Source organism: Salmo salar, chromosome ssa01 (assembly GCF_905237065.1).
Source record: "Salmo salar chromosome ssa01, Ssal_v3.1, whole genome shotgun sequence".
NCBI classification, from domain to species: domain Eukaryota; kingdom Metazoa; phylum Chordata; class Actinopteri; order Salmoniformes; family Salmonidae; genus Salmo; species Salmo salar.
In genome coordinates this window covers 29,218,350-29,245,430 of record NC_059442.1, presented here as the reverse complement: position 1 = coordinate 29,245,430, position 27,081 = coordinate 29,218,350, and the positions used below count along the sequence as shown (strand labels likewise).

At 43.9% G+C, this 27,081-nt stretch overlaps 1 protein-coding gene across 1 annotated transcript in view; it reads left to right on the top strand.

The window, feature by feature from the left end:
- ubr1 (ubiquitin protein ligase E3 component n-recognin 1) overlaps window positions 1-25,148 on the top strand; it is a 34,992-nt gene extending 9,844 nt beyond the window's left edge. The window contains exons 5-45 of the mRNA XM_014187517.2: window positions 4,157-4,284; window positions 4,383-4,521; window positions 4,701-4,763; window positions 4,949-5,180; window positions 5,285-5,373; window positions 5,490-5,588; window positions 6,542-6,699; window positions 6,804-6,903; window positions 7,017-7,145; window positions 7,273-7,453; window positions 7,917-7,978; window positions 8,134-8,244; window positions 8,387-8,452; window positions 8,565-8,666; window positions 8,758-8,821; window positions 9,002-9,126; window positions 10,203-10,255; window positions 10,359-10,461; window positions 10,581-10,629; window positions 10,750-10,904; window positions 11,023-11,122; window positions 11,245-11,348; window positions 11,463-11,543; window positions 11,642-11,820; window positions 12,459-12,661; window positions 12,789-12,882; window positions 13,007-13,159; window positions 13,308-13,408; window positions 13,499-13,595; window positions 13,793-13,941; window positions 14,055-14,110; window positions 14,208-14,304; window positions 14,418-14,485; window positions 17,587-17,822; window positions 19,475-19,611; window positions 19,707-19,815; window positions 19,979-20,035; window positions 20,136-20,213; window positions 20,329-20,499; window positions 21,273-21,374; window positions 21,510-25,148. Of these exons, the coding sequence (XP_014042992.1) occupies window positions 4,157-4,284; window positions 4,383-4,521; window positions 4,701-4,763; window positions 4,949-5,180; window positions 5,285-5,373; window positions 5,490-5,588; window positions 6,542-6,699; window positions 6,804-6,903; window positions 7,017-7,145; window positions 7,273-7,453; window positions 7,917-7,978; window positions 8,134-8,244; window positions 8,387-8,452; window positions 8,565-8,666; window positions 8,758-8,821; window positions 9,002-9,126; window positions 10,203-10,255; window positions 10,359-10,461; window positions 10,581-10,629; window positions 10,750-10,904; window positions 11,023-11,122; window positions 11,245-11,348; window positions 11,463-11,543; window positions 11,642-11,820; window positions 12,459-12,661; window positions 12,789-12,882; window positions 13,007-13,159; window positions 13,308-13,408; window positions 13,499-13,595; window positions 13,793-13,941; window positions 14,055-14,110; window positions 14,208-14,304; window positions 14,418-14,485; window positions 17,587-17,822; window positions 19,475-19,611; window positions 19,707-19,815; window positions 19,979-20,035; window positions 20,136-20,213; window positions 20,329-20,499; window positions 21,273-21,374; window positions 21,510-21,651 (4,722 nt within the window). The 3' untranslated portion in view covers window positions 21,652-25,148. The remainder of the gene's footprint in view (window positions 1-4,156; window positions 4,285-4,382; window positions 4,522-4,700; window positions 4,764-4,948; window positions 5,181-5,284; window positions 5,374-5,489; window positions 5,589-6,541; window positions 6,700-6,803; window positions 6,904-7,016; window positions 7,146-7,272; window positions 7,454-7,916; window positions 7,979-8,133; window positions 8,245-8,386; window positions 8,453-8,564; window positions 8,667-8,757; window positions 8,822-9,001; window positions 9,127-10,202; window positions 10,256-10,358; window positions 10,462-10,580; window positions 10,630-10,749; window positions 10,905-11,022; window positions 11,123-11,244; window positions 11,349-11,462; window positions 11,544-11,641; window positions 11,821-12,458; window positions 12,662-12,788; window positions 12,883-13,006; window positions 13,160-13,307; window positions 13,409-13,498; window positions 13,596-13,792; window positions 13,942-14,054; window positions 14,111-14,207; window positions 14,305-14,417; window positions 14,486-17,586; window positions 17,823-19,474; window positions 19,612-19,706; window positions 19,816-19,978; window positions 20,036-20,135; window positions 20,214-20,328; window positions 20,500-21,272; window positions 21,375-21,509) is intronic.
- The last annotated feature ends 1,933 nt before the right edge of the window (window positions 25,149-27,081 follow it).

Genomic DNA, 27,081 nt, shown 5'->3' with positions numbered 1-27,081 from the left:
GCGGTTATGATATCGTTTAGGACCTTGAGCGTGGCAGAGGTGCACCCATGACCAACTCGGAAACCAGATTGCATAGCAGAGAAGGTACTGTGGGATTAGAAATGGTCGGTTTGTTAACTTGGCTTTCGAAGACCTTAGAAAGGCAGGATAGGATAGATATAGTTCTGTAGCAATTTGGGTCTAGAGTGTCTCCCCCTTTTGAAGAGGGGGATGACCGTGGCAGCTTTCCAATCTTTGGGGATCTCAGACGATATGAAAGAGAGGCTGAACAGGCTACTAATAGGGGTTGCAACGATTTCGGCGGATAATTTTAGAAAGAGAGGGTCCAGATTGTCTAGCCCGGCTGATTTGTAGGGGTCCAGAGTTTGCAGCTCTTTCAGAACATCAGCTATCTGGGTTTGGGTAAAGGAGAAATGGGGGAGGCTTGGGCAAGTTGCTGTGGGGGGTGCAGGGCTGTTGACTGGGGTAGGGTTAGCCAGGTGGAAGCATGGCCAGCTGTAGAAAAATGCTTATTGAAATTCTCAATTATCGTGGATTTATTGGTGATGACAGTGTTTCCTAGCCTCAGTGCAGTGGACAGCTGGGAGGAGGTGCTCTTATTCTCCATGGACTTTAGTGTCCAAAAAACGTTTTGGAGTTTGTGCTACAGGATGCAAATTTCTGTTTTGAAAAAGGTAGCATTTGCGTTCTTAACTGCCTGTGTATATTAGTTCCTAACTTCCATGAAAAGTTGCATATCGCGGGGGCTGTTCGATGCTAATGCAGTACGCCACAGGATGTTTTTGTGCTGGTCAAGGGCAGTCAGGTCTGGAGTGAACCAGGGGCTATATCTTTTCCTGGTTCTACATTTTTTGAATGGGGCATGCTTATTTAAGGTTGTGAGGAAAGCACTTTAAAAAAATAACCAGGCATCATCTACTGACGGAAAGTGTTTTAGGGAGCGTTTGACAGTGATGAGGGGTGGTCATTTGACCGCAGACCCGTTACAGACGCAGGCAATGAGTCAGTGATTGCTGAGGTCCTGGTTGAATTCAGCAGAGGTGTATTTGGAGGGCAGGTTGGTTAGGATGATATCTATGAGGGTGCCCGTTTGTGTGAGTTTGTGTGAGATTGAGGGCATCAAGCTTAGATTGTAGGATGGCCTTGGTGTTAAGCATGTCCCAGTTTATTTTTAATTTACAATCTGTAGAAGCTATGAGAATAGAAAGGTTCAGTGCTTTTGTGAAGCATCACAGCACAGTTGAAAAATATATGGCAAATAGAAATCCAAAATGGATGGTGTTAAGACCTAGATGGAAGGGGTTGAATGGAGCTGAAGGGTGGGACTAATAACAAGATAACCAATGTAAAACATACAGGGTCTGTAAAATGTACATAGGTTCAGAAATTATGTGAAATAGCACAGTTACAAATAGAAATAAAACTGGATGGACATCAAAAATAGAGGAAGGACTAAAAACAAACAAAATATAACTATTGTAAAATAGATTGTCTATAAGATGTATAAACTGAAGGTAGACGCTTAAGTGTTATTGTTTATTAGTTTACTCCAATAAAGGGAAGGGTGGTAGGGTTTGCAGAGAATAATAAAGGTATACTCTAAAAAAAAGTATGTATGTCTATATAGGTATGTGTATATGTATGTATGCATGCATGTATGTATGTATGTATGCATGTATGCATGCATGCATACATATAACTTTTTTTTTTAGAGTATACCTTTATTATTCTCTGCACACCCTACCACCCTTCCCCCATATTTACCAAAAAAAGATATGGGAATATTAAGCTGATCCACCAAAAAAAGAGATTATGTGAAGAAAAACAATGAGCTCTGTCTTATTTGAGTTTTCTAAATAACTTTTGTTGAATTAGTTATTGTATATGTTTGTATATGTCTGAACTGTCTTAATTATGCATGTGTAGGGCACTATAAAATCTGCAATGTGGACGGAATCACAGAATCCAGACATTAAAACAACGTTCAACAATATTCAAAAATATATTGAACTTAGTAGGAAATCAACTAAATGTATTGAATTTATTAGTAAATGATTTAATTTGCCCAAGATTATAAGACATGAACAAAATCAAATGCATAAGTAATTCATATTGTCATGGAAATTACCACCAGGGACACATGAAGTCAATATTAAATGAATCATTCTTTATTATCGACAAGCTGGAAAGGTTCCAACAAACTTAATGCACCAAGTAGTACACGTCTGTCAGGAGTTCCCCCGGGGCAGTCCTCTTAGTTATTTTATATACTGCTTACACAGACAAGTTATATTTGCATGATTAATTATTCATATTATTTCATTAACGTTTGGTTCATGCATGTGACCGACCAATACCTCACAAGGCTTCGTCTCTCCACTTTGTGTCGCCATTAGTGATGATGTTAATGACAACCGTCTTCTGGTAGAAGAAAAGGTTATCCCAAAGACCTTCTCAATTAAATGTTAACTACAAAGTAGTCTATGCCTACCTAACATAATAATATCCACTATATATACAAAAGTATGTGGACACCCCTTCAAATTAGTGGATTCGGCTATTTCATCCACACCCGTTGCTGACAGGTGTATAAAATCGAGCACACAGCCATGCATTTTCCATAGACAAACATTGGCAGTAGAACGGCCTGTACTGAAGAGCTCAGTGACTTTCAACATGGCACTCTTCAACAAGTCATTTCATAACATTTCTGCCCTGCTAGAGATTCCCCGGTCATCTGTAAGTGCTGTTATTGTGAAGTGGAAACATCTTGGAGCAACAACGGCTCAGCCACTAAGTGGTAGGCCACACCAGCTCGCAGAACGGGAGCGCCGAGTGCTGAAGCACGTAGCGCGTAAAAATTCTCTGTCCTCGGTTGCAACACTCACTACCAAGTTCCAAACTGCCTCTGGAAGCAACGTTAGTACAAGAACTGTTCGTCAGGAGTTTCATGAAATGGGTTTCCATGGCCGAGCAGCTGCACACAAGCCTAAGATCACCATGCGCAATGACAAATGTCGGCTGGAGTGGTGTAAAGCTCGCCGCCATTGAACTCTGGAGCAGTGGAAACGTGTTCTCTAGAGTGGCAGTCCGACGGACAAATCTGGGTTTGGCAGATGCCAAGAGAATGCTACCTGCCCCAATGCATAGTGCCAACTGTAAAGTTTGGCGGAGGAGGAATAATGGTCTGAGGCTGTTGTTCATAGTTCGGGCTTAACGCTACAGCATATGATGACATTCTAGACCATTCTGTGCTTCCAACTATGTGGCAACAGTTTGGGGAAGGCCCTTTCTTGTTTCAGAATGACCATGCCCCCGTGCTCAAAGCGAGGTCCATACAGAAATGGTTTGTCGAGATCAGTGTGGAAGAACTTGACTGACCTGCACAGAGCCCTGACCTCAGCTCCATCGAACACCTTTGGGATGAATTGGAACGCCGACTGCAAGCCAGGCCTAATTGCCCAACATTGGTGCCCGACCTCACTAATGCTTTTGTGGCTGAATGGAAGCAGGTCCCTGCAGCAATGTCCCAACATCTAGTGGAAAGCATACTTTTGGTCATATAGTGTATCATGATTATTTGCGTCAATCCAGTGGTGATTTGTTTAGCAAACTCTGTAACCACGTGTCTGCTACAGAAAGACTGATAACCAAGCAAGTCTCTTGCTGGTGTGCACTTCAATTAAAGGGTATGTACACCCAACATTTCTTAGATTTTTGCCAGACCTCCAAATGTTGTCTCCTGATGTAGTTTAAGCATGGTTGTGGACTTAGAACATCCAATTGTGTTGTTTTTCTATTTAAAAACTGTGATTTTGAGAGTGAAAATCTAAAAGAAATGAAATCTGAAACATGAGAAAACAAAATGGAGAACATTTAAACAGATTTTATAGGGCCCTACATGTGCAAGACATGATTGTGTTTATCAGATGGCGCCATACCATAGGGCGGCAGCTAGTCTAGCAGTTAAGAGCGTTGGGCCAGTAACTGAAAGGTTGCTGGTTTGATTCCCCGAGCCGACTAGGTGAAAATTCTGTCTGTTCCCTTGATCAAGGCACATAATTGTAATTGCTGCTGTAAGTCACTCTGGTTAAGAGCGTCTGCTAAATGACTCAAATGTAAAAATGTGTGTAACTGATTATTTTTGTCTCTGTAGGATGAGTGTGTGTTAGAGCCTGGTTTACGTGAGCGTGCCCAGAAGCTCTTCCAGGTTCTCCTGCGCTACGCTACAGATCTGCTGGTGTGGGAGGAGAGCTATGAGCTAGCAGCAGAACTGCAGCCCAGGTACTAGCCTATTTCTAATGATAACCATAGCACCAAATGTATCCACATTACACCAGTAGTTTTAAATCCAGAATGACATTCAATGTGATTTCTCATAGGGTGAAGGAGGACACATACTACTGTGTACTCTACAACGATGAGCACCACTCATATGACCATGTGATCTACACCCTGCAGCGCTCTGTTCAGTGTGACCACAGTGAGGCACATACTCACACAGCCCTCATTGACAAAGAGGTACTGTCTGCAGGCATTCTCTGCCATCTGGCATTCTTCATTACTTTCTTTCATTTAAAGCATCTAGATATGTCAATAAAGGGGAAAAAACGGAAAACAAATGTCTTCTGCTGCAATGTTGAACTCTCGTTGTTATTATAGCTATGCACTTGAAATTGATCATTCTCTTTTGAATGCAGGGTCGCAGGGCAGTGAAGCGAGGGAAGCTCCGGTCTTGCCAACAAGCCAAGGACCTCATCAGGGTAAATCATAGCCTTTTATAAAACTACAAAATGCTAATTTTGCCATAGAACGTAATCACCTCCACTGTTCTGAGTCAGACATCTTACCCCTGCTATATGCTGTGCTGTTGTAGTCCAACGTGGGACTACATCTCCCTGCAGCCACTAACCTCTAACCCATGCTTTATTCTGTGTTGTGCTTTTAGTCCCACTCGGAGCACATCTCCCTGCAGCCCCTTCGTGTGGAGATCCTCCACTCTGCGGTCATGGCCCACCAGAGCTTTGCCATGCGACTGGGCGCCTGGTTTCAGCAGATCATCGGCTACTCAGTGGGGTTCAGGCAGGTGTTCTGCCAGGTGGCTCTGGAGCCCAGCTCAGAGGGGGACCAGCCCAGCCTCATCAGCCGACTCATGCTGCATGACTCCAGGCTGTACAAAGGCAAGAAGACCTTGATCCATACTCCAATCTTTCTCTACATTAAGATGCACCTCTGTTTTGCCTCCAGTCCATCACATTCAAGCCCATTCTCTTCTTTCCACCAGGAGCCCGCAAGTTCATCCATGAGTTGATCTTCTGTAGCCTGCTGATGGAGACCGAGTACAAGAGGCGCTTTGCCATTGAGTTCACCAAGGTATGTCAGAAGTCAGTAGTACACTGATATGTTTAAAATAAATGCAACCTTTACATTACAATTATGTGGCTAACCTATACTGTCCGTCTCACCCTTTTGCCCTCACTGTCTTTCAGCATTACAAACAACTGCAGAAGGACTACACACTTGATGACCATGAGAGGAGCATATCCATTACAGCTCTATCTGTGCAGATCTTCACCGTACCCACTCTGGTGAGAGCGATGGCCATCCATGTAATATAAAAGGAACATTTTCCCAGGCTTAGCTCACATACCACTGTATCCTGTGGTGGCTAATTTCTGCATTACCAAATGAGGAGTTACAAACACACCAGTCCGAGTTAACTACATCTTTAATACTTAATTAAGATACTTGAGTTCTTGACCCCCAATAATGCATTCTCTCGAATGAATCATTTAATGAGGTGATTGCAGAATGGCTACAGGGATCTTTTATAGCAACGATACAGCCCCTTCAACGTACATTGACAAACCACAGATGCTTAGTAACAGTTCACAAAGGTTACGTTTTGTATGACAGATATCCATAAAACACATCAGACAGTAACTGCTATGTCAACAGGATTAATGGTATAGCCCAGTATCTGGTCTCCTTAGAACTGTCCCTCCCTGGTACGGTATTGAACAGAACTATTTCATCCAATGGCATATATCAATTGTCAACTCTAGATACTCTCATTTCAAGCAAACCCCCTCTTGACCCTACTCCTGGACAGGCTCACTGGAGGGAGTGAGCCTCTAGGCCATATATTATCACAGGATAAGTGTGAGATCTAAGAGACCATGGTCCCAGACACTGCCATAAACCTCCCCACAATAAGGAAAAGGAGGGTGTGACTTGCTCACAGACATTGTGGAGACAAGTCATTGGTTCCCCAGTAATCACGCCATCCCTTCACATGGTTTAAGCATAGGTAAAGACACATTCCCATGACGACAAGTCTGACCTCTCCCCTCTCTGGGCCCCAAGTGTCTGAGCCCCAGCTAAGGTAGACATGCAACTGAAAAGACACCAGAGTCCAATGGACACTTTCTAATGACAAGTACCTCAAATAAGCATATTATACTAATAAAACATCTTAATTATCTATGTTACCCAACTAATTCTGATTCGTCCACGACAATCCTTCACTATCTCTGTTCAGGCCAGGCAGCTGATTGAGGAAGGGAATGTGATCAAGGTGATCGTTGACACCGTCATGGAGCTGCTGTCGGAGCACCTGGATGCCAACCATCGCTTCCACTTCCAGGGGTACAACTCAGACAAGTTCTTCCGGATCCAGGTGATCTTCCACGACCTCAGGTGGGTGTGACATACTACTCAGCTTAATCTCTGACATTAGGAATATCTCTCTTGCTATAGCTGCCTGATGCTTATCCGTAATATGAACGTGTTCTACCTCACAGGTACATTCTGATCAGCAAGCCCTCTGTGTGGACTGAGGAGCTGAGGACCCAGTTCCTGGAGGGGTTCAGGGTCTTCCTGGGGCTCCTCCACTGCATGCAGGTACACTCAGTCGCTTTACACTCTGGAGTAACTGGCGGGCATTAGGGCTTTTGTATTGACTTGCAGCCTCTGCTTCCATCATGAAATGCATCAGATGGTTGTTCTCTTGGTAGGGTATGGAGGAGGTGAAGCGGCAGTTTGGTCAGCACATCGAGGTCGAGCCTGAATGGGAGGCTGGGTTTTCTATCCAGAGACAGCTACGACACATCCTCGTCATGTTCCAGGACTGGTGTTCATCTGATGTAAGTCCTCACGCAATGCTTTTTAAAATTCCCAAATCCCTAAATCTCTGATAAATTAATGGATAAATATGGAAAAGTGTATGTTCCTGTGTACTTGACTGGCATCTCTGCCCATCCCCCCCCCCAGGAGACTGTTCTCCTCATGTCCTTCAGGGAGTGCCACAGGGCGCTGATGCGCTGCAATAACCAACCCTTTCAAAGCGAGGCCACAGACTACTACATGTGTAAACACATCCTCCATGTCAGCCCATACAAGGTGTCCCAGGAGCCTGTCAGCATACACCTGCCCATCTCCAGGGCGCTCGCAGGTGAGGAGAACCATACTGTCCATCTGTCTGCCCCTATGGGCCTTGGGAAATTGCTCTGTGTTGGGGTTGTGTAAATGAAGATGGCGTTATGGAAATGAAGATCACACAGCATGCCTTTTGGTTGTTAGGGCCACGACGAGACCATTATTGCAATATTTTTTTACATGGCAAAAATGAAACCACAAAGCAGACCAAACTCTTTGGTCCTTTGAAAACCTGCTGTATGTAAAATATTGTGTAATATAGCTTGGAAAATAAATACATGTGACTCTGGATGACAGCATAATGTTTGTTTCCAATATTAGGGCTGTTTTCCTTAAGAAGTAACATTTCCTAAAGAAGTTATCGCGATACTGGTATCGTCCCAGCCCTATTGGTTATGCTGTCATTCCACCTTCACTCTGTTATTTAATGCATCTTGAGTTTTATGAAACCTCTAATACCAGTTCCTTATGATCCCCAGGCCTGTATGTACAGCTGTGTTATACAGGGGCAGTCAAACGCCTCCACGAATTCCTGGATCCAGTAAGTATCTGTGACAAGTGAAAACTCACTTTAAATCTTTCCATCGGTTTTCTTGTGTTTCATCTGTCATAAGTCAGTAAGAATCAGCTTTGTATCTGCAGACTATCTTCTTCCCACTGCTGTTGCTAAAAGACAGGGACGTCTATGTGTTACAGGAGAGCTGTGACTTCACCTGGTTTGCGGAGCACCCTCTGCGCTGTGTGGTGCTGGCTGCCCAAGTCTCAGCTGAGATGTGGCGCAGGAACGGCCTCTCGCTCGTCAGCCAGGTGAAAGGCGGGCTGTGATGGCTTGGATGGGCTGATGGTGTCAACTGTTGCTAAAACTGGAACTTTTCAAGAATTGATTTCACATTTTGTGATTGCTTAAATCTCGTTAGTGTTTCAATGTAAGATTATTTGTCATTTCCAGGTGTATTATTACCATGACGTAAAATGCAGGGATGAGATGTTTGACAAGGATGTCATCATGCTACAGGTTAGTGTTTTAGCAGCAGCAACATTGTTCTGCGCTCACCTCCCTGTTTATTCTATGGAGTCTCCTGACTACCACTACATAGTCGGAAGTCTCATCTCAAAACTTTTTACAGATCGCTGCTTCCAAAATGGACCCCAACCACTTCATTATGCTGATCTTGCAGAGATTTGAGCTCTTTGATGTGTTCAATGGAAGTCTCGCAAGCAAAGACCAAGTAAGCGAGACCATCGACTATTGGTTCAAATAAATGATTATTACATTTAGGAAAAATGGTAAATGAATAAAACACCAATGGTCCTGTTCAGGAACTGCTGAAACAGTGGAACCGGTTAACAGAAGAGATGCTCTACCTCCTCATCATCATTGTTGGTATGTCCCTAAGCTGCTTTCTAAATAACATATCTACTTAAGTAAATGTCTGGCGAAATCCTAATATTTAGTTAGTAAGTTCACTGTGTATAGTGACATCTCGTTGGCTAGATGATATAGCAGTTATTGATTATGTTGAAGGGTGTCTCATTCTGTATGTCATGCTTCCTGTGTCCCCAGGGGAGCGGTATGTCCCAGGGATCAGTCACGTGACCAAAGAGGATGTGACTATGAGGGAGGTGATCCACCTGCTGTGTATTCAGCCCATGGCTCACAGCAGCCTGGTCAAGGGCCTGCCAGAGAACGTGAGAATGTGGACCTATACCAGTCCTCTAAAGGCCCACACAGACTGTACTATTTTAGCCGTCTTATACCAGGATTTTGCCGTCCCAGACAAAATGTCCACGTCGCGGGCACATTCTTAGGTTGTAAACGATTATTGGACGTCTTTGCCTGTTCAGTGTGACAGGGTCGAGGCCTGCCGATAAGTACCACTACGGGCAGTCGTAGGCTCCGACACAGTTCTGTCAATGTCAGAAATGTTTGAGCTTTTATTGTGTTTTGTGGCTGCTGTTACGAGCCGATCTCAGTGACTTGACCAATAGGAACACGGCTGACACTGAGTACGCCCAGAATAATACGATTGAATAGTCAGATTCATATAATATCTCAATTTTCAGCTTTGAGGTCTTAATTTAAGGTTAGGTTTAGACATAATGTTAGCAGTAAGGTTAAGGTTAGGATTGGGATTAAAATCTGACTTGAAAACATCTATTGTATAGGCAGGGTTTATGACTTTGTGGCTGTGTTAACTAGTGACGACCACAATAAGAGGAAGGCTTGAGCTACTGGTTCTGACACATACGCAGATCAAATACACCACTGCAGTTGATGTAACCTACGTCGGCTGACATAGCCTAGCAAGCCAATCGCAGAATGTAATGACTACACTTAAGCAAATGGTACAGTCTGGCCAAGTTGATATCAAGATTAATAATTTGCTAACGTCGCATAGTGTGTCATGTAATAATCCTGAGAAAAAAGAAGAAACCGGCACACTGCTCTTGCTAGTATCACTGCTCTTTAATAAGCTTTACGTATCGGCCTGAAGGCCTTCGTCAGAGCTCTTATAAAGCTTAGTAAAGAGCAGTGATACTAGTAAGAGCAGTGTGCAGGTTTCTTCTTTTTTTCTCATGTTATTCAATTGTTACCATGCAACAAAGATGGCTCAGATGTGCGAGTGCCTTTCGAATTTTGAATCATATGTAATAATCCTAAAATACTTAATCCGACGTACAGTGTGGGAAGGCCTTCAGCACTAATACTGTTACCACTTCGTCACCACTTTTATACTGCAACAATGTACTGTCTTTGTTTGTAGGAGAGCCATGAAACTGGCCTGGAAACTGTCATTCCAAAAGTTGCCACCTTCAAGTAAGTGTAACACTAAGGTCATCTTGACCATAATAATACAAATCAAAATAATAAATAACGTTTGACAAGCTTTTTCACTGACCTGTTGATCCTCCCATTTTAGGAAGCCAGGTGTTTCCGGACACGGCTTGTATGAGGTGAAAAAGGAGTGCCTGCCGGAATTCAATCCCTTCTTCTTTCACTATTCTAAATCTCAGCATAGCAAGGTATATGTTGCTACAGAGGCTACATACACGTTTATATTTGTTTTTCCAAAGCCAATTTTCCCTTGGCAGCTGGCATTTGCTAATGTGTAACCTTGTGACCCCTGAACTCTGTGCCCCAGGCAGAAGATGCTCAGAAGAAGAGAAGAACTCAGGAGGGCAGTGACAAAGGTGAGATGGAAGTTATTATCATACGTTCATAACAAAGGAACACAGTGTTATGAGCCAATCCCTGTAGGTGATTCACTATTTGCTTATGATTCATTACTGTCTGTTTTTGTCCATGCCCAGCCCTGCGTCCCCCTGTCCCCCCTCCCTTTTGCCCAGCCTTCTCCAGCATAGTGCATCTGCTGTGTTGTGACATCCTCATCCACATCCTCAGACGAGTACTGCAGAGAGCTGTGGAGGACCGGGCCACCTACTGGACAGAGGCCATGATCCAGAGGGTACCTTTCGCATGTATTTCTCTCCCGCTCGCGCGCTCTCTCTCTCTCTAGCTCTCACTCTCTTTCTTTTTTTTTTTTATATGAACCATATTAACGGTAACTGTGTGTGCCCCCACAGTCCCTGCACCTTATAGGCCAGGGTCTGTTGGAGGAGAAGGCCCAGTTGGGAACAAGCACTGTGGAGCAGGTCACCTTTGACTTCAGCCTCAAAGCTCGCAGTGAGTGTCCTAGAGATACTACGTTTTGTCTTTAAATATGTGTCACTTGGATTATTCTTGGTTTAGGGTACAGTTCATATACATTTGTTCTTGAGACATTTTCTGCTTCTCTACTCTCTCAGCGATTGGCTCCGAGCATCGTAAATCTGTGTTCCACCTCCTGTCCAAGATGACGGCTCTTCCTTCCTTGGAAGCCCAGAAGGATATGATTAAGTGGACACTGCAGGTGGGTTAACTTCATTGTCCTGTTAAGAGATTTTATTATCTTTTTTCAACTGAGATTTTAGACAGTTTACAGTACAGCTTTTTGTTTAAATGATCATATTTCTCTTTCTGGTAGATGTTTGAGATGGTGAAGTGCCTTAGGGAGAAGTCCAGCCCAGCAGCCTCTATGAGCGTGGAGCAGACCAAGCCAGAAGAGGTAAAAACAGAACATAGGTCATTATTACACCTTTGTCATGCAACATTTCTGCATTGAAGAATCCTCACCCTCTGTCTATGTCTGATTGATTGATTCAGATCGTCCCTGACAAAGACAAAGCCGAGCGGAAGAGGAAAGCGGAGGCAGCCAAGCTCCATCGGCAGAAGATCATGGCCCAGATGTCGGCCATGCAGAAGAACTTCATTGAGTCACACAAGATGCTGTATGACAACATGCCAGAGAGTTCCCAGGGGGAGCCTGTGGCCTCCAGAGAGAGGTGAGGAGGGTGTTGGCCGTGAGGGAGACTATAGAGTGTTGCCTTTACTTTAAAGACATGCTCCGGAACTTTGGCGACTACGAAGTCTTTTTTTTAAACCTCTCGCTTTGGGATGGATGTGTCCATGTGTAATTCATACATGCATAATTATCTTCTTACCTCAATTAGCCATGAAATCCCTAGTTTGAAAGCTACAGTTTTTCTGAAAGCTGTGTTGCGCCATTTTCCCTACATTTTCTCTCACGTGGTCCAGCCCCCTAGCAATTTGAGTTCAAGCCAATGACCTTCAGCCCCTCGCAATTTGAGTGACAGCTAGCAAGATGCATCCGCAGCAGAGCGAGAGAGAGTAATGACATGGTGCACATATGTGACGTAGTACACAGTTATCGGTGACCACTTTTGGCTCGTGAGCGCTACGTTCAGAACTACCGGCTGAAAAGTATACATAAGTACTGGAGAATCTCTTTAATAATATACTCTAGCTTGCGTACTAGTACCTCAAGTTTACTGCAGGAGGGAGTGTGAATTCAAATTTGAATTGGGTTGATTGCATGAGTGAAGGTTAGTGATTAGGAGGGTATCTATAAGTGATTTAAATGAGTAATTGTGTTGTCATGTTTCTTCCTCCTGTCCTGTAGCTGTGCCATGGAGCTGGGAGAGTTGTGCGTGGCTGTGGGGCCTCAACGGGGCTCCACCCCGGCTGAGAGGGAGGTGCTGACCTGCATACTATGTCAGGAGGAGCAGGAGGTCCAGGCCCGCTCTCCAGCCATGGTGCTGACCGCCTGTGTCCAGAGGTCCACCGTGCTCACACAGTGCCGGGGGAAGACTCTGGCCAACAATGGTTAGTTCCCTTTTCAGTCTCCTCCATTTGATCTCCTGTGGTTCACAATACTCTCTGACCACTGTCATCTCTTTTTGCATTACTGTTTAAATGATTAAAGATGTTAATGTGTTGTTCTGTGTGACAGAGACCATGTACCCCCTCTTCATGCCACCTGACCTGGCTGTGGGGACTCACACTGGCAGCTGTGGCCATGTCATGCACGCCACCTGCTGGCAGAAGTGAGTCACTGCAGTTACGTATCACTGACTCATAGGGATGATGATTCCAACATACTATCTTGGGCCTGAAGACCTAAAGATAGATTAGACCTACATCTCTGTTTTTTTGGTCTGTGTGTTCTAGGTACTTTGAGGCAGTCCAGAACACCACACGGAACCGGCTCCATGCTGAGCTCATCATTGACCTGGAGAACGGGGAGTACATGTGCCCGCTCTGCAAGTCCCTGTGCAACACTGTTGTTCCTCTCATCCCCTTGGAACCACTCACACTTAACTAGTATGTCTTCCTTTTAGACGTTTTTGCCACTTCCTAAATGACTGGGTTTAGATATGTTTTTGGAGTATCCATAAAACTAAATCTGGTTTATGACCCAGTAGTGAACATATCAGTTGTAACCGACCTGTCCCTTATGTCCTGTCTGCAGTGAGAATGCAGAGCTGGTGGGACAGCTCCTCACCCTCCCTCGCTGGATCCAGATCCTCTCTGCCAGGATCAAAGGACTCAAGTCTGTCGCTCAGGGACCAGGTAAAGACAGCTATGTGATCTCACAAAGTCATCTTAGTGGAGAGAACCCAGTGCTTTTGTAGGTGTGACTCCATTGTGTTTGTGGTCCAGAAAGCAGCAGTGAGACTATCAGTGACGGAGACACTGCCCTCTGCGGGGAAGGCCAGCCAGACTTCCGCTCTATCCTCAGCTTTGGAGTAAAAGAGCCGTGAGTCAGTCACACGCGCACACACACACACACACACACACACTTACACAACTATCTGCTCTCAATGGTTTATTCAAATGCTTCTATAGCGCACGACGCACACTGACCTCATTTCCATGTTATTGACAGTGTACTATATTATGTATCCACTCACTACATGCTCTGTAATGTAATCAGTACTTGTTGATCTTCTTCAGGAGGAAGTACTCTGACAGCATAGCGGAGATGCTGGTGGTGTGTGCCACCACGGTGCACAGGGTGGGGCTGCAGACGGGGCCTAACGAGCTGTGTCCCGCCGTGCCCGTCATGTCCTGGAACACCTGTGCCTTCACCATCCAGGCCATTGGTCAGTCCCACCGACTCTCTACTTTACCTCTCTATCTGTTTCTCTTTCCATCCTTTTTCTAGCTAAACTAATTTTACCATTACTCAGTATGTTTTCTTTTCTTCTCTTAACAGAGAACTTGCTACAGGAAGAGGATAAGACACTGTTTGGCTCTTTACAAAACAGACAGGTAGGTCAGATCGATTACAGTGGAGGGACTGTGTTTGACCAGTTTTCACCTATCCCCTCGGAGGGATTTATCACAGTAACTCTACTTTCTTTTTCAGCTTGCGGGCCTGAAGGCTGTGGTTCAGTTTTCTGCAACCCAACGCCTCAAGAGCTCCCAGGCTGTCATTCAGAAGCATTTCACAGACATGTTAGGAGGTACATGTTCAAACACCACCCAGCACACGATATCCATTCACCTAACATTCTAAACTCATTTTGTGTGATTTGGTATTTTATGTAATATTTGATTTGGTTTCTTCTCTCTACAGCCTTGTTACCCACCATGAGTTCAGAGAGCACACCTTCTATTCTAGAAGTAGACTTCTTCCACCTTCTGGTAAGTCACCCATCAAATCAAATTTTATTAGTCACATGCGCCTAATACAATGGGTGTAGACCTTACAGTGAAATGCTTATTTACGAGCCCCTTTTTAAGTAATTTTTTTTATTTAACCAGGTAGGCCAGTTAAGAACAAGTTCTTATTTACAACTGCCATCTGGCCAAGATAAAGCAAAGCAGTGCGACACAAACAACAACACAGAGTTACACATGGAATAAACAAACGTACAGTCAATAACACTATAGAAAAATCTCTATACAGTGTGTGCAAATGAAGTAAGGAGGTAAGGCATTAAATAGGCCAATAGTGGCAAAGTAATTACAATTTAGCAATTTACACTAGTGATATATGTGCAGGTGAGGATGTGCAAGTAGAAATACTGGTGTGCAAAAGAGCAGAAAAACTAATATGGGGATGAGGTAGGTAGTTGGTTGGATGGGCTATTTACAGATGGGCTGTGTACAGCTGCAGCGATCGTTAAGCTGCTCTGACAGCTGACGCTTAAAGTTAGTGAGGGAGATAAAAGTGCCCAACTTCAGTGATTTTTGCAATTCGTTCCAGTCATTGGCAGCAGGGAACTGGAAGGAAAGGCAGCAAAAGGAGGTGTTGGCTTTGGGGATGACCAGTGAAATATACCTGCTGGAGTGTGTGCTACGGGTGGGTGTTGCTATGGTGACAAGTGAGCTGAGATAAGGCGGAGCTTTACCTAGCAAAGACTTATAGATGACCTGGAGCCAGTGGGTTTGGCGACGAATATGAAGCGAGGGCCAGCCAACGAGAGCATACAGGTCGCAGTTGTGTGTAGTATATGGGGCTTTGGTGACAAAACGGATGGCACTGTGATACTACATCCAGTTTGCTGAGTAGAGTGTTGGGGGCTATTTTGTAAATGACATCGCCGAAGTCAAGGATCGGTAGGTTAGTCAGTTTTACGACGGTATGTTTGGCAGCATGAGTGAAGGATGCTTTGTTGCGAAATAGGAAGCCGATTCTAGATTTAATTTTGGATTGGAGATGCTTAATGTGAGTGGAAGGAGAGTTTATAGTCTAGCCAGACACCTAGGTATTTGTAGTTGTCCCCATATTCTAAGTCAGAACCGTCCAGAGTAGTGATGCTAGTCGGGCGGGCGGGTGCGGGCCGCGATAGGTTGAAGTGCATGCATTTCGTTTTACTTGCATTTAAGAGCAGTTGGAGGCCACGGAAGGAGAGTTGTATGGCGTTGAAGCTCGTTTGGAGGTTTGTTAACACAGTGTCCAAAGAGGGGCCAGAAGTATACAGAATGGTGTTGTCTGCGTTGAGGTGGATCAAAGAGCGACATCGTTGATATATACAGAGAAAAGAGTCTGCCCGAGAATTGAACCCTGTTGTACCCCCAGAGACTGCCAGAGGTCTGGACAACAGGCCCTCTGATTTGACACACTGAACTCTATCTGAGAAGTAGTTGGTGAACCAGGCGAGGCAGTCATTAAAGAAACCAAGGCTGTTGAGTCTGCTGATAAGAATACGGTGATTGACAGAGTCGAAAGCCTTGGCCAGGTCGATGAAGACGGCTGCACAGTCCTGTCTTTTATCGATGACGGTTATGATATCGTTTAGGACCTTGAGCGGGGCAGGGGTGCACCCATGACCGCATGCAATCTGGTTTCCGAGCTGGAGTGCAGTTTAACCAACAGTGCAGTTTAAAAAATACGGATAAGAATAAGAGATAAAAGTAACAAGTAGTTAAAGAGGAGCAGTAAAAAATAATATATTCAGGGGGGGTGCAGGTACAGAGTCAGTGTGCGGGGCACTGGTTAGTTGAGGTAGTATGTACATGTAGGTAGAGTTAATTAAAGTGACTATGCATAGATGACAACGGAGAGTGGCAGTGGCGGGGGGGGGGGGACAGGCAGGCAGGCAGGCAGGCAATGTGACTAGTCTGGGTAGCCATTTGACTAGATGTTCAGGAGTCTTATGGCTTGGTGGTAGAAGCTGTTTATAGAAGCCTCTTAGACCTAGACTTGGCACTCTGGTACCGCTTGACTTGTGGTAGTAGAGAGAACACTCTATGACTAGGGTGGCTGAAGTCTTTGACAATTTTCAGGACCTTCCTCTCACACCGCCTGGTATAGACGTCCTGGATGGTAGGAAGCTTGGCCTCAGTGATGTACTGGGCCGTTCGCACTACCCTCTAGTGCCTTGTGGTTGGAGGCTGAGCAGTTGCCATACCAGTCAGGATGCTCTCGAGGGTGCAGCTGTAGAACCTTTTGAGGATCTGAGGACCCACGACAAATCTTTTCAGTCTCCTGAGGGGGAATAGGTTTTGTCGTGCCTGCTTAATGACTGTCATGGTGTGCTTGGACCATGTTAGTTTGTTGGGGATGTGGACAACCAAGGAACTTGAAGATCTCAGCCTGCTATACCCGTCAATGAGAATGGGGCGTGCCTGGTCCTCTCTTTCCTGTAGTCCACAATCATCTCCTTTGTCTTGATCACGTTGAGGGAGAGGTTGTTGTCCTGGCACCACACGGCCAGGTCTCTGACCTCCTCCCTATAGGCTGTCTTGTTGTTGTCGATGATCAGGCCTACCACTGTTGTGTCATCTGCAAATTGAATGATCATGTTGGAGCCCCTGTGTTGAGGATCAGCGTCGCTGATGTGTTGTTACCTACCCTTACCACCTGGGGGCGGCCTGTCAGGAAGTCTAGGATCCAGTTGCAGAGGGAGGTGTTTAGTCCCCGGGTCCTTAGCTTAGTGATGAGCTTTGAGGGCACTATGGTGTTGAACGCTGAGCTGTAGTCAATGAATAGCATTCTCACGTAGGTGGTCCTTTTGTCCAGGTGGGAAAGGGCAGTGTGCAGTGCAATAGAGATTACATCGTCTGTGGATCTGTTGGGGCGGTATGCAAATTGGAGTGGGTCTAGGGTTTCTGGGATGATGGTGTTGTGAGCCATGACCAGCCTTTCAAAGCACTTCATGGCTACAGACGTGAGTGCTACGGGTCGGTAGTCATTTAGGCAGGTTACCTTAGTGAAGGAAGTTAATGTTCTGTTTGATGCATACAGTAGGTCTTCCACACGCTCTGGGGATAACCAACCTTTCTCTGTGTGTTGTCAGGTGGGGCTGGTGCTTGCCATTCCAGCTCTCTACCAGGAGGAGGCGGTAGACCTGCAACCCTCTGCTGTCAGTTCTGCCTACAACCACCTTTACATCCTGCACCTGGTCACCATGGCCCACATGGTGCAGGTCCTCCTCTCCTCCACAGATGACACAGCAGTGTTTGGGGGAGAGGAGGGAGAGGCGGAGAGGGCAGCAGCAGAGCTCTATGCCGCTGTGTCACAGTGTACCGGCGGGTAAGAAGGAATGCTGTCTTCTCTGTATTTCTTTATGTAATAAATACTACTGATCAAAAGTTTTAGAACAATTACTCATTCAAGGGTTTTTCTTTACTTTTACTATTTTCTACATTGTAGAATAATAGTGTAGACATCAGAACTATGAAATAACACATGGAATCATGTAGTAACAAGAAAAAGTGTTAAACAAATCAAAATCTATTTTATATTTGAGATTCTTCAAATAGCCGTCCTTTCCCTTGATGGCAGCTTTGCACACTCTTGGCGTTCTCTCACCCAGCTTCACGAGGTAGTCACCTGGAATGCGTTTCAATTAACATGTGTGCCTTGTTAATTTATGGTGTTTCTTTCCTTAATGCATTTGAGCCAATCAGTTGTGTTGTGACAAGGTAGGGGTGGTATACAGAAGATGGCCCTATTTGGTGAAAGACCAAGTCCATATTATGGAAAGAACAGCTCAAATAAGCAAAGAGAAACGACCGTCTGTCATTACTTTAAGACATGAAGGTCAGCCAATATGGAACATTTCAAAAACTTTGAAAGTTTCTTCAAGTGCAGTCGCAAAAACCATCAAGCGCTATGATGAAACTGTCTCTTAGTAGGACCGCCACAGGAATGGAAGACCCAGAGTTACCTCTGCTGCAGAGGATAAGTTCGAGTTACCAGACTCAGAAATTGCAGCCCAAATAAATGCTTCACAGAGTTCAAGTAACAGACACATCAACATTACCTGTTCCAAGGAGACTGTGTGAATCATGCCTTCATGGTTGTATTGCTACTAAAGGACACCAATAAGAAGGAGAGACTTGCTTTGGCCAAGAAACACGAGCAATGGATATTAGTCCGGTGGAGATTTTGTGCTTTGGTCTGGAGTCCAAATTGGAGATTTTTGGTTACAACTGCCGTGTCTTTGTGAGACACGGTGTGGGTGAACGGATGATCTCCACATGTGTATTTCCCATCGTAAAGCATGGAGGAGGAGGTGTTATGGTGTGGGGGTGCTTTGCTGGTGACACTGTCTGATTTTTATTTAGAATTCAAGGCACACTTAGCATTCTGCAGCGATACGCCATCCCATCTGGTTTGGGCTTAGTGGGACTATAATTCGTTTTTCAACTGTATAGTGACCCAACACACCTCCAGGCTGTGTAAGGGCTATTTGACCAAGAAGGAGAGTGATGTAGTGCTGCATCAAATGACCTGGCCTCCACAATTCCCTGACCTCAACCAAATTGATATGGTTTGGATGAGTTAGACCGCAGAGTGAAGGAAAAGCAGCCAACAAGACTTGGAATAGCATTCCAGGTGAAGCTGGTTGAGAGAATGCCATGAGTGTGCAAAGCTGTCATCAAGGCAAAGGGTCTGAAATATAAAATATATTTTGATTTGTTTAACACTTTTTTTGTTGTTGGTTACTACATGATTCAATATGTGTTGTTTCATAGTTTTTATGTCTTCACTATTCTACAATGTAGAACATTTTTGAAAATTAAGAAAAACCCTTGAATGAGTAGGTGTTCTAAAACTTTTGACTGGTAGTGTACTTTCTGTAAATTGTGAAGTGGGTCATTTTTGGACATTTTCCGTTCATGCTCATCCAGTCAAAGGTCTATTGTTTTCCTAAGCAGATTGTGTGTCTTATTGTCCAGGCTGAGGTCAGACGTGTCTGGGAGCTCAGTGGCAGACAGAGTGAGGAGAGGGGTCACGCCCTTCCTGCGCTGCGCTGCCCTTTTCTTCAATTGCCTTACAGGGGTGCCCCCTCCAGAGGAGCTCTCCAGTACTACGGGTAGGTATCTCAGGGCTCAGACTATTGTGGTGTGTACGGGGATTGAATGGATTAGGGTTTTACTGACTGAATCATTCATGCTGTCTTGACTGCAGTTACATCTCAAGGCCAGATGGAGGCACTGTGCAGTTATCTGGCATTGCCCTGCGATGTGTTCCAGCTCTTCCGGGAGCACCGTGGGACTGTCTTTCCCTTATTACAGAGGTAATATCAATAACCTGTTAGTCACAGCCAAAATACATTGAATTTAATAGAACATTTACTAACTGATGTTCTTATTATCAGATTTGTGATGGTAGCTATGTTTCTAAGTTAATTGTTTGATGTACTTAAGATATATTTTTCATTGATGGCCTCTGTCTCTCAGATGGTGTGGGCACCCAGCTGTAACCAAAGCCCTAAAAGGGGAAATGCAGACAATCAGGTAAGCTCAAATTCACTTTTCAACAGAATGAAATATTTCAGATTTTATTTTCCTTTCTTCCGTATGAGTAACTGAATCTTTGATAAAATGATTATTGCAGTTATCCCAGGAAAAGGAATCGGTTAATTGAGCTTCCTGAGGATTACAGTGCGCTCCTCAATCAAGCCAGTCACTTTCAGTAAGTAGCCACCACTGTCTGACTTGGATTATCATAGATGCTGGTTAAGTGATTGGAGAGCTGTTGAGTTCCAGTAGAGACTGAGTTCTCTTTCTCTCTCTGCTCTCCTGTCCAGGTGTCCTAACTCCACAGACGATGAGAGGAAGCACCCCACCCTGTGCCTCTTCTGTGGGACCATCTTGTGCTCCCAGAGCACCTGCTGTCATAGCCAGCTTGACGGGGAGGAGGTGGGCGCCTGCACCGCACACGCTGCCACCTGTGGGGCTGGAGTGGGCATGTTCCTCAGGTGGGTCGGGGACAAGGGCTCCTGTAGGGACAGGGTGGGCATGTTCCTCAGGTGGGTCGGGGACAAGGGCTCCTGTAGGGACAGGGTGGGCATGTTCCTCAGGTGGGTCGGGGACAAGGGCTCCTGTAGGGACAGGGTGGGCATGTTCCTCAGGTGGGTCGGGGACAAGGGCTCCTGTAGGGACAGGGTGGGCATGTTCCTCAGGTGGGTCGGGGACAAGGGCTCCTGTAGGGACAGGGTGGGCATGTTCCTCAGGTGGGTCGGGGACAAGGGCTCCTGTAGGGACAGGGTGGGCATGTTCCTCAGGTGGGTCGGGGACAAGGGCTCCTGTAGGGACAGGGTGGGCATGTTCCTCAGGTGGGTCGGGGACAAGGGCTCCTGTAGGGACAGGGTGGGCATGTTCCTCAGGTGGGTCGGGGACAAGGGCTCCTGTAGGGACAGGGTGGGCATGTTCCTCAGGTGGGTCGGGGACAAGGGCTCCTGTAGGGACAGGGTGGGCATGTTCCTCAGGTGGGTCGGGGACAAGGGCTCCTGTAGGGACAGGGTGGGCATGTTCCTCAGGTGGGTCGGGGACAAGGGCTCCTGTAGGGACAGGGTGGGCATGTTCCTCAGGTGGGTCGGGGACAAGGGCTCCTGTAGGGACAGGGTGGGCATGTTCCTCAGGTGGGTCGGGGACAAGGGCTCCTGTAGGGACAGGGTGGGCATGTGGTTAAACATGTTCATATGTTCTATAAGGCTTCTACTGATTGCTTTGCCCCCCCCCCACTGATTAGGATAAGAGAGTGTGAGATGGTCCTGATGGCCAGTAAGACACGAGGAAGCACCTACCCAGCCCCTTATCTTGATGACTACGGAGAGACTGACCCACAGCTAGGGTAAGCTGGCCACATCTCCTCTCTTTACTTTTGAAACATTCATTACATCTATCTCTGATGTCGTTCTGTAGAAGAATTGTATATTTGTAAAGCAAACCTGTGTCACTGACGGACTGTATGTGAATGTGAGATTAGGAGGGGGAACCCCCTGCACCTGTGCCCTGAAAGGTACCGGAAGCTCCACCAGCTGTGGCAGCAGCACTGTATCCTGGAGGAGATCGCCCGTAGCCTGGAGGTGGTCAACGTCATGTTTGCTTTCGAATGGCAGATGCTGTGAGCCCAAGACCAGGTTATGTGTGCTGCTGGGTAGGGCCAAGGTCTGGAGGCCACAGCCAGGGGGCACAGCCCACACACACACATATATATATACACACACACACACACACACCCACACGCCCACCTACATATGTCATGGCCGGGAGCGGTGCGCCCCTGTGCAGCCATTCCTCCCCAGGATCCCAAAGGGAGTGCAGATAGGACAGAGAGCGATGAGGAGGAGATGGTTGGGAACTGAAGTCACCTTGTTTGAATTTGTCTGCTGTGAGAGGGCTATGAGTAATGCTAGGAATAACGTCCCCCTTCTCCATAGAAAATCTTATTAAAGGAAAATACATCTATCAAACACCCCAGTATCTTTATGCCGTCAGCTTGTGTATATAAACTCTCTCCCAAGTGATGCTGTGAATTATCTTCCATCTCCTTTTGTTTTAAACTTTATAGAGATGATAAAACAATGGCTTTAGTGAGTCTTGCAGTGTGGGAGTTGAGTTTACTCTTTTGCAAATGTCTTTGGGATCATGCTTCCTGTTTCTATATTTTTTGCTTTCTGTCACAGTAGACTGTTTGCATGGCACCTAGCCCATGTTACTGACCATCACCCTTTTTAAATTATATAAATAGATGTCTTTCCACAAATAGAGTACATTTTGGTTAGTGTAACTTTGTAAAAAAAATAATAATTTCACCTCATTTTAACATTGGCATAAAGACCATGTTAAACTTAATAAAAAAAACATGTTTTCCATCTCAAGGAGTTAAATAAAAAAAGGACTAGTAAGGGCCGGTAAAGTGGCATTAAAGTAACAGGATTGAGGGTTTTCATCTTAAATCAGTCATGAATCTCCCTGTGACGGGGAATGAAAGCTTGTTGTGTGCAAGCTTCAGACATTTAAAATAAAATCAGACACTTAAAATAAAATCAAAGCATTTCAAGCCTATCTATCTACGGGTAATAGGGTTGACGTGGTATCCTCGACAGACTCAGTTTTCCACCACAAAACACCAGAGAATTGCCAAAAATACTAGATCCAGATCACCTGTTTTTACACTATGATTTCACTATTAGATGTTCAATGTTTCTTTAAAAAAATATATTTTAACAAGGAATTCATTCACCATATTAAAACGAGAGTTCTGTCCACTCACCAGGGTTGACCTTAAAATGAGGGACATGTGATTTAACACATAACAATTTATTTTATCTTCAGAATTGACTTTGTCAAAACCTCAAAAACTAGGGCTTTACAATGATGGTGAGAACTTGGAGACGTTATGGGGTTAAGTGGGTTAAAACCTTCCTAGAAGTCGGAAAACATGACGAGGGACATCTGATTTCTTGAATTTTCCATGTGGTCTATATTAAATAGCACATCATTCTAATGTAATGGGCTTCTAAAATTCATTATTTGTGCACAATTTCTGTTTAAATATTAAAGGGATGCAAAAGGTACTCTATTCATGGAATGACCCAGATAATGTACAGTGCCTTCAGAAAGTATTCATACCCCTTGACTTATTACACATTTGGTTGTGTTACAGCCTGAATTCAAAAGGGATTAAGTCGTTTTTTTCTCACCCATCTACACACAATACCCCATATTGACAAAGTAAAGAAAATAAATTTATTTAGCAAATTTGTTTGTAAATGAAATGCAGAAATATATCATTTACATAAGTATTCAGGCCCCTGAGTCAATACATGTTAGAATCACCTTTGCCAGCAATTACAGCGGTGAGTCTTTCTGGATAAGTCTCTAAGACCTTTGCACAACCGGATTGTACAATATTTGCACATTGTTTTTCAGTCTTCAAGCTCTGTCAAGTTGTTTGTTCATCATTACTAGACAGCCATTTTCAAGTCTTGCCATAGATTTTCAAGCAGAATACTGTAACTAAGCTACTCAGGAACAGTCAGTGTCGTCTTGGTAAGCAACTCCAGTGTATATTTGGCCTTGTGTTTTAGGTTATTGTCATGCTGACAGGTGAATTCCTCTCCTAGTGTCTGGTGAAAAGCAGACTGAACCAGATTTTCCTCTAGGTTTTCAAATTTCTTTGCAGTATTAATTTAGTGCCTTGTTGCAAACAGGATGCATGTTTTTGAATATTTTATTCTGTACATGCTTCCTTTTCACTCTGTCAATTAGGTTAGTATTGTGGAGTAATTACAATGTTGTTGATCCTTTCTCAGTTTTCTCCTATCACAGCCTTTAAACTCTTAACTGTTTGAAAGTCACCATTGGCCTCTCCAGCAACTGAGTTAGGAAGGACGCCTATATCTTTGTAGTGACTGGGTGTATTGATACACCATCCAAAGTGTAATTAATAACTTCACTATTGCTCAGTGATATTTAATGTCGGCTTTAAAAAAAATGTTTTTACCCATCTGACAATAGGTGCCCTTCTTTGCGAGGCATTGGAAAACCTCCCTGGTCTTTGTGGTTGAATTTGTTTGAAATTCACTCCTCGACTGAGGTACTTTACAGATAATTGTATGTGTGGGTTACAGAGATGAGGTAGACATAAAAAAAAATCATGCTAAACACTTATTGCACACATTGAGACCGTGCAACTTCTATGACTTGTTAAGCAAATTTTTACTCCTGAACTTATTTAGGTTTGCCATAACTAAGGGGTTAAATACTTATTGACTCAAGACATTTCAGCTTTTCATTTTTTACTAAAAGAACTGTTCTAAAACCATAATTCCTCTTTGACATTATGGGATATTGTGTGTAGGCCAGTGACCAAATAAATCTCAATTTAGTCATTTTTAAGTTCAGGCTGTAACACAACATTTTGAAAAAGTCAAGGGGTGTGAATACTTTCTAAAGGCACTGTATGAATAGATGTACAAGCAATTTCTATACTGGTCAAATGCAAAAGTATATGAAGAGATAATGAACTATTTTACTGTACAAACATTACTTATTGTAATCTGAATGAATTAGATAGCAATTAAATGTTAATCTGAAAGCACTTTTGAAATAAAGTTACTAAAGTGTTCAATATATGTACATGTAAAAGAGTCAGTCTTCACTGAAATTCCATATTTTGCCAACCTGATACACTTATTAGATGCTTCTTTTGTTGTAACTCCTTTAAATAATTGTGTATGGGAACATTGTCAACTGCTCTTGAAATTATTATTTGTGCTGTGAAAATGACATTCAAATAGATCATATTGTAGCTAATGGGGACAAAAAGGTTCATACCAGCAACGCAAAATGTATTCTGTACACATGACTAATCTAACAAGTAAATAAGAGCACATCACTACTACATTTAGTGTATTTAAGACAATTATGTACATTTTATGGGAGAGTAGCTACATGGAAAAAGAATAATCGCTATAAAAATACACTTGATATTACATCAAACTTTTCAGGAAAAGGAAGTTTTGTGCATATACTGTATGGTTTTGTTTTTCCTCATTTGCGTTGCTTGACAGTGCTGTATGATAACCAGGCTGTCTGAATAAAGACATGATCTAGACGAGTTCTTGTGCCCTCTTTGTCTGACTGGGAATATCAACACAAATGTCGTTTGTTCATTTTGCACTTACTCTCTTTTCAGACACTGAAGACTAAATAAAAATACTACAAAATGTTACGAAAGAGAAGATACTGTCTGACTTAAGTATTTCTCATCACCCTCATTGCATCATATGTCAGTACAGTGACTTGCACATTGACATCAAATCCCATGTCCTTATTATAAAGTGCCCTTAGCACCTCATGTTTCCTACAATAATTACCATATTTTATATTACACACTATAGTACTTAGCTTTAATAACTACTACTTCCTGGCAGCACTTGAGGCTGTTGTAAGGATTTACCTTGCAGGAATGATACTGTTGATTGTTGCTTAGCAGCACCTGTGTAAATCAGATTTGCTAATATTTCCCTGTTTAATTCCACAGCGAATCAAGGCTGACGGAGAACCTACATAGTTTTGTTTATAGTCTGAAATAAGATAGCATATTGTGTTGATTGGTAGTATCTGTAGTTTAAACAGGGCCTTAAGTAGTCTCTCCCTCCTTTGTATGGTGTGTGGCCATAATAGCATGTGTCATCAGATTGATTGGAGGTGAGATCCCGTTCTGACATAGATTAGGGGTAATTCGAGGCAGTGGGGGTCCTTGGGACAATTCTGCTATTGCTTAGAAATCTCAATCAGGTTCATCACAAACTTAGCTATATGCATACAGACTTGCTGCAGAGGATTAGGATGGAGCGCTGGGCCAGTAACCGAAGGTTGCTTTTTTGATGAGCCGACTAGGTGAAAAATCTGTGTGCTCTAGGGCATGGCACTTAACCCTAATTGCTCCTGTAAATCGTCTACAGTACAAAAATAGCACTAGTGATATTTATTTTAAGTGCCAACACTTGTCTGTGCTTGGTCTTCACTTTTCTCCTACAGAATGTCTTTACTAATCGTAAACAATATTGTACTGAACAAACCCAACGAACAACTATCAGCAAAACCTTGGTAACTGTCTAAGTTCCAAAATGATTTAGTATTTACAAGCTTTTAACTCTTTCCATTAGGCTCTTCATCTGTATGTGTTGTCTATCCTACAACCCCCTCAAACTCGCATACATCCTTCCACTATATGTAAGATTTCTTGAAGTAAGACATACTTACTTGCATTGGTCTAGAGCTTTAGCAAAACTAGAGAGCATATTTATAAAAGCCAAAATAATTTTATTAAGACAGCACACACTTAATTACCATTTCTGTGGGAAAGCTTGTCCCATTGATGTGGGAAAAGGTCAGCACATTTTGACCTGGACCAATGCCATTACATTCGACTAATCTCGATTAACTCAGAACGAAAGTCTTGTGTAATTGGTCAGCTGCTCGATTAAGTTCTGGGTACATGCATGTATAGCCGCGGGAAGAAGGGGTGATAGTAAAATAGGAAAAAATGTGTTTCTCACAAAAGTAGTCCAATGGGCCTGTATTAGTGGACCGATATTGCCCAACATGTTTTTTAACTCCGCCTACTTGTAGAGAAATGCCAATGCCATCTTCCTCTCTTTTTCATGTTGCCGAAACGGTCTATGACTCTGTCATACAGTAGCCTACACACTTTTAGTTTTTGTTGTCCTAGGCTACCTGGCTAAAATTCTTGCTCGCTAGCCTAACTTCCTTTCATGGGCAACAATGAGGCAGCTAGTTAACATTAGCCTACTACATCTAGCTACCTATTGAACTAACATCCTCTCAGGCAAGGGGCACTATGTATGCATTTATGGTTGGATCACATACGCCATTATAATAATTGGCCAGTACGGAGAATTAAGTAAAATAACTAGTCCAAATCCCTCTCCATCCATGGCTAATTTAGGAATGGGACAATTTTAGCTAGCTAGCTAGCTAGCCCCCGGAGGACAACACACAATGAGATGAAACAATTCCTGTTT